This window comes from Scardinius erythrophthalmus, assembly GCF_964197995.2.
Source record: "Scardinius erythrophthalmus genome assembly, chromosome: 4".
NCBI classification, from domain to species: domain Eukaryota; kingdom Metazoa; phylum Chordata; class Actinopteri; order Cypriniformes; family Leuciscidae; genus Scardinius; species Scardinius erythrophthalmus.
In genome coordinates, this window is record NC_138224.1 from 5,807,031 (window position 1) to 5,819,465 (window position 12,435).

General features: G+C 39.2%; 1 protein-coding gene across 7 annotated transcripts in view; it reads left to right on the forward strand.

The window, feature by feature from the left end:
• The window catches only part of erc1b (ELKS/RAB6-interacting/CAST family member 1b), a 192,658-nt gene that overhangs the window by 90,628 nt on the left and 89,595 nt on the right, over positions 1 to 12,435 (forward strand). For all 7 annotated transcript variants that reach the window (XM_081363058.1, XM_081363061.1, XM_081363056.1 and 4 more), the window contains one exon: positions 10,221 to 10,381. In XM_081363058.1, coding sequence (XP_081219184.1) covers positions 10,221 to 10,381 — 161 coding nt within the window. The remainder of the gene's footprint in view (positions 1 to 10,220; positions 10,382 to 12,435) is intronic.

Consider the following 12,435-nt stretch of genomic DNA (forward strand, 5'->3'; position numbering starts at 1 on the left):
TGCTGCTAAGCCTGGCCGGCCTCCTCATTCGGGCCCGGAGAGAAGAGGAAATGGGGACAGTACAAGTGCCACCCTCCGGAGCCAGTCTCCATGCTCATTACCGACGTCCCAGCCACATCAAGTCTCGCTACATGCACTCAGGATATCGCCATTAGAAGTTCCTCCCCACCCTGGCACCTGTTATATAAGAATGAACTCATATTCCGGGTTGCATATTTTAGGAGTTATGGGCTACATGATTGGGGGAGAAAAATGGATGGCAGCTTGCCTCGCTGGCAATTGGCAGACATGTTTTTAAATGCTTAATTTGTGGTCCTGCATTAAGCCATGCAAAATCTAATTAGCTTCACACACACGCACATGTTTTTCCTTACGCACACACAGAGTCTCTCCTCTGTTATTTAATGAACATCCCTGCATTGCTTCACCACACCCTCTGTTGTGCCAATCATACGCAAGCGTTCGTCTTTAGCTCTGTGTTCAATTTCCTCCAATAGCTGTTCATCTCATTGTTCGCATTGTGCAGATCACATGTTGGACCGAGCACAGTGCCTGTACAAATTTCTGTCAGTATGTTGGTCTTAAATGTATGGGGACGGGGGCGACTGCTCTTTGTTACGCTGACATAAAAGCGAGCCTCTGGCCAAAAAAGAGGCCGTTCTCTCTCGTCAAACCATGTGCGTCCGTTGAGCTCACTTTAAAGGTCTGTGTGAATGTGCACTTGATTTGAGAGCATGGGAGAGCTACAGTACAAGTTGTTTGCTCCATTCATGCAGCTAATGAAATTTGGAAATATGAATTTTTTTTATGAGGCCATATTGGGCCCTTCTCTCTTGTGCCAAGTCTGAAAGATTTCTGACAATTACACAGGTCAGTGTGAATGTCTTCTGCTAGAGTGCTACTATTCTTCCTTCTTTTTTAAATGAATAGATGACCACAAATGAACAATTCTGTCATTATTTACTCACTTTTATGTCATTCCAAACCCATATGCAATTTTGGTAACATTTTACACTAAGGTTCAATTTGTTAAGATTATTAATGCATAATGTATTATGAATAAACAAGGAACAGTTTCTTCAATTTTATAGCATTTATTAATTTTGTTAATACTAACTTATAAATATATTTATATATTAATATAATATTTTTTTCTGTAAAATATAGCCTAGTTGTTCCTTGTTTGTTGATGCCTAATTCATTGCTTTTAACGAATTTACCTTATTGTTCAATTCGTAGTGTGCAATAAGTCTTTCAAAGCCATATTATAGCTTTATGTGGCAAATGGCCTCTGCCATTGAAGTCGTATGTACCCCTGAAATTACATCATAACACCAAACGGCATTTGACGAGGTTCTTGCGTGTCTCGTGATGTCGTCATACTTGTGGCATATTTGATTTGAGAGCTGCAGCTGAGAAGATTGAATAATGGCATGGAACAACATGAGTAAATGATTTTTCATTTCTGGGTGAATTATTCCTTCAAGTTTCCCCCCTATTTTCTCACTCCATCTTCCTGTCAGTGATTATATTTCAGGAGTGTTGGCTGCTGTATCAGAGGGCCTGGGTGTCAAAACAGGGTTTATTCAGTGTGCTTGTTTAGCAGATGAGCCCTTCTCATTTTAGCTGATGCTTTCATGAGCCTTATTGTCCTGCCAACTGCTTTGAGTCGTGTGCTAGTAAGGGCAAATGTGGTCGCCAGGAGAAAAAGAGGGGTATTTTCTTCCTACACAGGGCCCTCGGTGTGCAGTGACACCAGTCACTCTGTCCCAGCTCAGGATTTACGGCCGGGATGTACAAAAGCGACCAGCCGCTCATGCGGGGCCAGTGAAAACGTTTGCCCAAGACCACATGAAAACATGTGTCCAGTCTCCAGACATGATTCAGCAGCGAAATGACATACTTCATAACCTTCCCTGGAGGCAGTGGACCAAAGAAAGCCTCAATCTCTCTGCTCATGTTGACCGGGGATGATGGGATGTCTCGAAACCGCCCTTCCTCTTTCACCACAAGCTTCCCCCTTTCCCCTACCGGCCTGACCCAATCCCGTATGGATCTCTTTTCCGCTCCGAACCTGTTCTCGCTCAGACGTTTCGCTGTTGTCTTGCTGGATCCATGGTTACCATCCTCTTTCTCTTTCTCTAGCCCCTCTTCCTCTGCTTCCAATTTTCAATTTGCGTGGTTTGTTTCAAACTATTGTTCTGTTTTGCTCTGTTCTGTCTCTGTTTCCTCTGACTTTTTCTATTATTCCTCTTTTTCTCTATTTCTTCTCCATCACTCACTGCCTGTGCGAAGCGCTCTCATGACCTAATGCATGACTCCGGCCGCGCTGGCTTAAAGTGGCTCAAGGTATGGCTCGATTAATGTTTTCTTTCTTTTACAAGGAATGATTTGAGTTTTTTGCTTTTCATCAGTTTCGCTGCATCTCAGTGACCTTTTTTTCTCATTTAGATGGGGGTGTTCGACAAATGTGGCTTTTGGTCCTGATCCAACCCAAACTTTTCCAAATAGGAAGCTTAACCACTGACAGAGTGCAATTTATTGACTGTTCCCTGAAGATGAGCTCTATCAGATCATTATTTTATGTGGAAGGCCTCTCTTATGCTTTCCCCCTGCTTTCTTTCCATTATATTGGGAAGTCATGCTCATTTGCGTCTGTCTATCAGGATAAGTTATGTTTTGATTTAACTTTTATGTAGTGCGTCCAACACAATTCTGTTTCTGCAGTGGGAAGTTGAGTTTCCCCATCGCATGTAACTTTAAATACTTGTTATATAAACATGCGGTCAATAGTTATACTGGTAGTCAAGGCGTAGTTCTTAAAAAATCTATGTTTTGTCATAATTTACTTATGTTGTTTTAAATACATTTGACTGACTTTCTTCTGTGGAATACAAAAGGAGACTTTAGCAGTTTCCAAGCTGCTCTTTTCTAAACATTAGAAGGGACTGAGGATGGGACTGTCAAGCTCCAAAAAAACACCATAAAAGCATCATATAAGCGGTCTCATACGCTCTATTTCAAGTCTTCTGAAGTCATATGATAGCTTTGTGTGAGAAAAAGACTAAAAAACTATTTTACTATGAGGAATGATTTTTGGGTGAATTGTTTATCCAAAAAAAAAAAAAAAGGCGTAAATAGGCAGTTTAGACACGTTAGCTCACTCTTTTCCTGAACCAGTGAAGCAAAATCTCAAGCAGCCAATCCGATTCACAGTCAGTTCTCACTCCGTACTGCAGGGGGCAGCGTGACGGCAGAGCAACGGCAGACCGTGAGGTCTCCAAGCTATCCAGGCCAAAATCAGACATGGAAATTAGTCAAAGAATAAATAGCTCTTACAGCTGCCGCTGCTCTTTCTCAAGTTTGTATTCGAGCCATCGTCAGAAACAGCCTGGATTTTTATGATAAAACTTTAGAGGGAAATTAAACTCCCTCCTCTGCTAATATTCCCAACCAGCTGAGATCCAGACACAAAGTTCAGCACCCAAAACACAGCAAGATCCAAAGACCAGCTTGTTGAAATTGGCTTTATGCTCACCGTTGCTCGTTTGGCAGCCGGGGAGGAGAGAGTAGGAAGAGACGGATGAGGAGAAGGGGAGAGAGAGCAGGAGAAAAACAGCACGCTGCTGCATTAAGCACTTTTTATTAGTGTTGTGTTTCTGCTTCGAGCATCTGGGTTAGTCTGGATATCTCTCACAGGAGGTGATTAGAAGCTTCTGAGCTCGGCACGGGCTGAAGAGAAGGCCCTGATCTAACGCCCACTGTGATCTCATCACCTCAAGTGCACATCAATAACAAACCAATATGAAGTCTTACACTTACAAAAGTTGCACTGTGGTATTGCCATGTTTTTAGAACATGGACTATTGTGATACAGTACCTTTTTTTTTTTTGGACACTACATGACACTTGTGCCTTTGTATTCTTTGAAGTACAAATACCATGGGATGTAAATATGGTATTCAGCCAGTACCATGATATATGCTAAAGTACCATGGTATTACCATCTTATACCTCTTAGTTTTTTGTATGGGTCAGCACTTGGTGAGGATGGGTAAAAATGAACAGAATTTTGTTCCATTGACCTGTCCGTATCTGTATTCAGTATATGCTGTCAGATGTGATGATGCCAGGCGATATCTCACTAAGTAAGTGAGGATAGGAGCAGGCTTCACTCAATGCTATATTATTAAATTGCAAATAAAAGTATATTTATGCATAGTGTGGCCTCTCTCCTACTTTAGGCGATATCTCACTGTCATTATTCTAACATAACTTAGGGCCTGTTTAAGCAGAACTCGTTTTTGTGGTTAAAATTAAGAGCATGCAACGTTGTAGTTGCAGTACGTTGTCAGTTACCAAAATTACCAAAAAAAAGTACCAATAAATATGTAAGTGGTATATTTGTCAGCCGGGAAGGATTTGCATGCAGGTATGCTCATTCTATTCATCAGGATTAGTGTCCATACGTTTTATTAACAGTTCATAGTAGTATTGTGTTTTTACCATGGTAACTGTAGTTTCTGTAACCTAACCCAAAATACCAACTACTAACTATATTGTATTAACAAAATCTAATTTGAAACTGCTATATAATAGCCTTGCCTTATAATACTGTTTATTCATCAGTGTCAGGGACATTTTTACAATTTATGTGTATTTTAAGTAAAGTGGGACGTTACCGTTTTTGAAAAATACATTTTCTTGGTTCAAATTCCTAAAAATTTGATTCACAGCTTAATGACCATGGGAAAATATGGGTCCCATGGCCAAACCAGTGATATATGTTGTATACATTACCATGGTACAGTCACAGTACTTTTTAAGTTTAGAATCTGCATCCGTCACTTCATTTCCACGCAGATTCCATTTTGAACATAATATTCCCCAATTTTCTCCCTTGTATGTGGTTGAATTGCCCCTCAAAGCATTTTTCAGCGATAAGAGCACCTCTTTTTTTTTTTTTTTTTTTTTTTTTTTGAACAGGCAATGCATTTCTTTGTCTATTTTATTCTTTCAGATTTTTTTGCCTATATTTGGTACATTGCATTTACCTATTTCTGTGTTTCTTTCTCTCTTGCTCTGCTCTCTTGTAGCGCAAAGAGGCAAGTATACTGCGCTCTGCTTCGTTCTTTGCTTATGTCCACGTGCGTTCCCTCATCTGATGAGGCATCTGTTCCAGCTCCTCTGACCCTGCTTCAGTTTTTATTTTCCCCCTCTTTTCCTGTTCTTTTTATCACTCTTCTCCTTGATCACTGACAGATCCTCTTCCTTCCCCCAAGGCCTGTTTCTGACACCGGTTTTAAGCAGCCAGCCTTAAATTAAACAAAAGAGGAGAAAATCACTGTTATCAATTCCATAGACGGTACGTCACAACTGATGTGAGCAATTACTCCATCGTAAAAACACTTGCAGAGGCTGAAGCCGGACTGTGAAGATTGGTTAAAGGACGTGCATCTTGAACGCTTTGATCTGTACTCCTCTTGCCTTACTGGTTCAGGTTCCCAGTGTGAGAAAGGAAGTGGTGTTATCATCACCCAGTGAAGTGCTCAATTTTTCACACCCGAGGTGTCATAATTCACTGCAGCGTTTTTTTACGACTTGACTAACATCTGAGGTTAGTTTGTACTCCCCTGAGAAAACAAGCGCTGCATGCCACCTTGTTCTCACACACACACACACACACACACACCATCCATTCCTCCATCACAAGAAAGTCTTTGCTAAAAGCAGTGTTTGCATTGGTTTTAATATTTCTGCTCTGCTCTGCTCTGCTTTAATATTTCATGTCCTAATTCTAGTGATGGGACATGAAAGGAAATTCAGATTCCACTAAATGGTCCTGGTTCCATAATTCAATTAATAATTATTTTAGTACTTTTGAAAAAGCACCTTAATTGGTCTAAAACATTAAAACATATCAATATTTTCCCATAATCTCCGCTCCATGAAACCCCAAGGGCAGCAAAGGTAAATGAGTAAAACAGATTAAAAACAAATAATGACATTGTTTATTTTGAGATGCACTATGCAACTAAAATGGGATTGAATTTAAAATGTTTCCCTTATATTGTAATATTGGTTAGAAATTTATATATATATATATATATATATATATATATATATATATATATATATATATATATATATATATATATATATATATATATATATATATATATATATATATATATATGTGTGTATATATGTGTATATGTGTGTGTATATATGTAGTATAATATACTTAAATATTTTACAGATATTAAAAACATTTATATTAAATGCATATTAAATATTTTATCATTTATCAGTACATGTTGTCTTTTATAATACTTTTTTCTTTTTCACACAGCATAAATATGTCTGTCTACTAGAAAAAATTATTATATATTTTTTTTTTGGAGGAGCTTCTTTGCAAGGGGATATTTAGGGGGTCCTTGGCATTAAAAAGTTGGAAAACCAATACAAAATCAAGCAATATTATTTTTTACTTTATTTGTTTATTTGTTGTTATTTTTTTATTTATTTTGTATTATTTATATATATATAAAGGGGATCCGGTTCTGAGTTAGAACCAGTTCTTGGTTCCACACTACAGTATATAGTTCTAGGAATCATAATGTCTATGATACCTTATATAGGCTTTACAAATTTGTGTGTGTGCGATTTTTGGCTTTCCCCTCAGTTTGCCAAGTCTTTAGTCAGACCTTTAAAATCTTTTAATTATGTCCTAATGAATGACTTAACTCAATGGCATTGCGAATATTGCTTCAGGCAGCGCTTGCTAAATACTTTTACAGTAAAACTGACCAAGCACACTGTAAATTTATTCGAATCCATTCGTTCCAGATGATGTTTGGTCACCGAGGATGGATTCAGTTCGGATATCTGCCCTCAGGGCACGGTGACACCACATCACCTCTCACACATCCTGGACTGATTAGTTAACCGCTCCGCTGCCGCTGTGTGTGTACGTGTGGTTGCACAACAGCGGGAGATTTCATCGAGATTTTTGTGTGCTGTTGAATAAAAATTGTGCAGAGTTCTCACGGTTCCGTCTTTGCCCCCTCACCTCTCATTGGCTGCTCTGTTTTAACAGACAGACCTGTTGCCCCGCCCTCACCACAGGGTTACCACTGGCAGTGAAACTGATGCTGCCAGTGTTTAAATATTTCTTTCTGCTCATACTAGGGGGCCTGAGGCAGGCAGTCTCGATTCCCTCTCACTTTATTTCTCGAGAGAGAGAGAGAATTTTGCTAGGTTTTTTTTTGTATCTGTGAAAAATATTATTGTCTTTTATGTCCACTCAAACTCTCGCCAATTTTATTCTTCTAAGATGTGACCTGTGCTCTGTGTTTGAGTCTAAAGGAACGCTTGCCTGGTCTGTCTCCACATGAATAATGATTTCCTCTTCTTTATTTTTTAATTTGACATGCATTACATTTTAACATAAGCCATTCCGGTGAGCCCTCACTTACCTGATCCTGTCAGGTGGAATTTGCTGGTGGATTTCACGTGCCCAGGGGATGCACCATCATCTTTGGGTTTTAGTCACAACCCATTTGTTACTGTTCAGTATCAACCCTGTGTGAGTTTGGTGGGGTATGAGACGACGAACGAGAGCATAGGAGTGCGAGACTGGAAAGCAGACGGCAGTAAATTTGGCCGAGCGGGTTTTGGTAGCTTGTTCACTAGGCTTGGCTCGGGTGTAGTACATTAGGCAGATGACTTATGATGACAGCTGGATTGAGCGCTCTTACAGACCCTGCAGTACCTCCAGCCACCAGAGGGCAGCACTGCTGAGAGCACATGCTCACACATACTCTTCTATTGTGTTTTTTTTCCCAAAGGGGATTATATTTTCACAGCTGAAATCCTGCTTTTGTGGTGTTTCTGCTTATTGCCCTCAATACTCTGCTGGAAAACAAATCCAATGCTCACAAAACATAGGATAGAATGCATTCATGGCTTTGGGCAGTGTTGAGTGGCAGTGCTATTAAAATGTTTTAATAATCAATGAATTGAAGGAATAGTTCACCAAAAAAAGAAAATATTTACTCACCGTCATGTCATTCCAAACATGCATGATTTACTTTCTTTTGTGGAAAACGTTGGATTTTTGACGTTTGATTCATTTTTTTTTTTTTAATTATGATGAACTGATTGAGGATAGGGACTGTCAAAAAGGATGCAAAAGCTCCATAACATGATGATAAAAGTGGCCCAAGTGGACTTTGGCGCTATATTCAAGTCTTAAGAATGTATACGACCTGAATTGAAGTAATTCCACAGCCACAGCCATATCACCTATAATAGCCCAAGACTGGTTGCCCACTGAAGCTAAGCAGGGTTGAGCCTGGTCAGTACTTGGATGGAAGAGCTCCTGGGAAAACCTGGTTGCTTCTGGAAGAGGTGTTAGTGAGGCCAGCAGGGGGTGCTCACCCTGTGGTCTGTGTGGGCCCTAATGCCCCAGTATAGTGGCGGGGACACTATACTGTAAAAAGCACCGTCCTTCGGATAAGACGTTAAAACCGAGGTCCTGACTCTCTGTGGTCATTAGAAATCCCATGGCACTTCTTGTAAAAGAGTAGGGGTGTAACCCCGGTGTTCTGGCCAGATTCCCTCCATTGGTATTTGTCAATCATGACCTTCTAATAATCCCTATCCACTGAATTGGCTCTATCACTCGCTCTCCTCTCAGTCTCCACCTATAGCTGGTGTGTGTACTGTGGCTGCCGTTGCATCATCCAAGTGGATTCTGCACACTGGTGGTGGTTGAGGAGAGACCCCCTGACATATAAATGCCTCATTCATTTATTAATTTATTTATGCATTCATAATTATTCACAGAAAATCTGCTGTGGCACTTCTGACATCTTCATGACTGAAGTAGTGATGTCCAATTTGTGAATGAATCACTCTTTTGAGTCAGTTCTTTACAATGAATTGATTGATCTCGTTGACAAAATTGGTCTGAATGATTTGTTCATGAATCAGGCTGATCTGGTTCTCGAGTTTTAGTTGATCCTGTTGACAAAACTGATCTAAATGATTCATTCATGAATCAGACTCATCTGGTACAAAAGTTGAACTCACTGACTGAAGAACTGAATCACTCTTTTGTGTCAGATCCTTATAGTGAATTAGTTAATCCTGTTGACAAAACTGATTTGTTCATGAATCGGACTGATCTGGTTCTTGAGTTCAACTCGCTGGCTTCACTGTGTTGGTCACAACGGTTAACAGGCCACTGGAGGGAGAGATTATCAGTAAATAATGACTTAAATTGGTTATTTATTTATTTATTTTGTACAAATCTATTGTGATGACTTCATAGGACTATGGTGCATGAGTCATATCAACTAGCTCGAAAAGGATTTTTAGTAAACTATTTTTGGATTTGATTCTACGCAGAAGTATCTGTAGTATGGATGGAACAAAAGCTGATGAAACACAGAGCAGGGAAGGATGGATAAACATAGAGAACAGACGAAGGAGACTGGACAGATCGCCGCCCAAGGCCTACGCAGTTTCCTGCGAGAACAGATTTCAGAGAGTCCCGGGGTGAACCGCAAGCGGTCGAGGAGGCTGTGAGAACCGCTTTGAGCCAAGTTGCTAAACCTTGCCTTCCATGGAATACATAAACCTGCCACGCCATTTGATTTATCCTCCTCATTCACTCGCTCCTGTTACTCCGAGTTATAAACATTGTGTGGAAATGGAGGGAGAGGAGGAAAGAAAAATCACAGTCAGAAACAGAGAACATCCACCTTTTCAAAACCGAAACGGAGTGAAATAACTCTAGGGATGTGATGTATGACAAACTTCACCATGACGTTATGTAGTTAATTTATCTGGAGTAACACACTCTTACACACTCACACACTGGAATTCCGGTGTTGTGTTCATATTTTTTTCTTATTTTATCTCACCCTCTGTCTTTGAATCTATTATATGAATCTCTTAACTGTTTTTTTATTGTTATCCCCATGGTTTTAATCTCTTTTTGGACTCTAATTTTGTCCATCAATTTTTCTGAGCACAAATCCATTTGTGTCCCTGTGTGCTTCGCTCTTGGCCTGCTGAGTGTTCATTCAACATATTTGTTTGCATTCTGTCTTATCTGATGTTTCTGTGGGATTATGTTTTTGTCCTTCTGTTTGTTTGTTGTTGTGTTATTGTTCGTCAGCACAAACCTGTTTATTTGTTTGCATGGACAGATGGAGGAGCTGTTGGCCGCCATGGAAAAGGTGAAGCAAGAGTTGGAGTCCATGAAGGCCAAGCTGTCGTCCACCCAGCAGTCCTTGGCGGAGAAGGAGGCTCACCTGACCACGCTGAGGGCAGAGCGCAGAAAGCACCTGGAGGAGGTGCTGGAAATGAAGTAAGACCTTTACTCCTGTCCTTCACTCCTTATGGCCTGATACTGCGATTTGTTGCTGTACGGCTCACTGTCATCTTAAGGAAGAACATTTCAATGTTGCTTGTTTTAAAGGGATATATATTTTGATAAATATGAATTTTGAAAAGAGTATGTAGATTTATTGTCATCACCAGCTGTGTCCTATTACAACCTGCCGTGGACATTCTTACTCTGTTTACTTGCAAAGAGGTTAGCCAATCATAACTGAAGCCATTCGCATGGAGATATCTTAAAAGTACAGAACAAATGTTTCTTGTTTAAATCTAATAATTTGGGTTCAACAAGATCACTGTTAGAAGGATTTTTGTGATCTAGGTCAGGGGTTTTCATACTGGACCCCCAAATATGATGAGAGTTTTCATATATCATATTATATCATATATCATATCATAGCATGTCATGTCATGTCCCCCAAATATGATGAGAGTTATCATATATATCATATCTTATCTGACATCTTATCTATCATCTTATCTTATTTTTCAGAATGGAATAATGCATGTTTATGCATTGAATGCTTCATACTATTTTTTTTCTAGATAACACTTGAAACGGTATGCATTATTTCATTGTGTGCAGTTTACATTCTTCATCCTTTTTTTTTTTGCAATGCTGTTTTTTTCTTATGATAATTTGTTACACCATTTTCTCTTAACTTTTCCTTGGATCCCCTGTTGCTCCTCTGATCCCAGTTTAGATAATCCTTGTTTCAGGTGTACAGGAATGATTTTTTTCCTAATGCACTAGGTCCATGGAGGAACTGTGTACTCTTGGGAGGCTGAATGGCTTTTTGAGGGCTTCTTTATTTCAAGCTTTTCCTCGTCATCCACTGAGCTTCTACAGACTCATCTCTCCAATATAACACTTCAGCAGAATCCAAGGACCCTCTCACTCTCCCTCTGTTCTCCCACAGCATTTGCAGAACTCTCTCTTGTCTTTTCTCAGTATCTCTTACAGGATTTTTTGCTGCTCTTTTGCTTATCAGTGCCTGTGGCACTTTAGTGTTTTGAGCACTTCCTGACTCTAGAAAGGGATAAGAGGAGTACTTGAGGGATATAGGAGGTTGAAGGTCTCCATACCATAACTGAATCAGGATTCAGTGAAGGTGGTTCTTCAAGGATCCTTGCTAGAAGTCTGAGCTTAGAGGAGGAGTTACAGAAAGGAGGCTCTCTCACTTTCTAATTGATGTGGCTCCATTCAGTTGGGGTTGAGCCCTAAAGATAAGCCATTGACTTCTGCCTTATAGAGTCGGAATATATCATTAAATTTGATGCTCACAGTTCACTTAAGAGATATAGGCATACATCTAAGAGGAATGCTGTAAAGATAACATATTTTTAGTTGTGATTAGGGCTTCAGTTATTTAAAGTTTGGTAGCACTTTAACATTAGTTTGTGCATTGACAACAATGGCATTTATTACGATTAATGTTAGTATATCATTGTTCATTGTCAATTCATGTTATTTTTTATAATTTAATGTTCATTTATAACTTAAAATATTTGAGAAATAAAAATGAAAAAGTGATTTTTTTATTTATTTAGAAGTAAAAATGACAAAAAAAGAACTAGAAATGTATGTTTATGTACAGTCGATATTACCATTACAATTAAAAAGTATTGTTCTTGCTCAGTTCCTTATATTTAATGCATATTGATGAAAAGTGTTGATGAAAACGTGTCGATGAATTGATAAAAAAAATTGATGTAAAGTGTTACCAAAAATATTTTTCATTAATTACATGACTTGCCATGAATTGCATGTCCATATTTGCTGAGAAAAGTCCCCAGTGAAGGTATTTCCGAGTCATTACGTTACTGTTACAGGTAAAACATTGAAGAGACAAAAAGTGGCTTCAGAAAGATTTTTTTTCCTTCACAGTCTGTGACATTATTTTTCTGCCTCTTTTAAACATCCTCTACTGTATATCGTCCTCACAGGGCTATTGTTTTAGATTTAATATCAAGCGAGTTCAGCATAATGATCGTGGTTGTGGAAAAATGAGTCAGAAATGG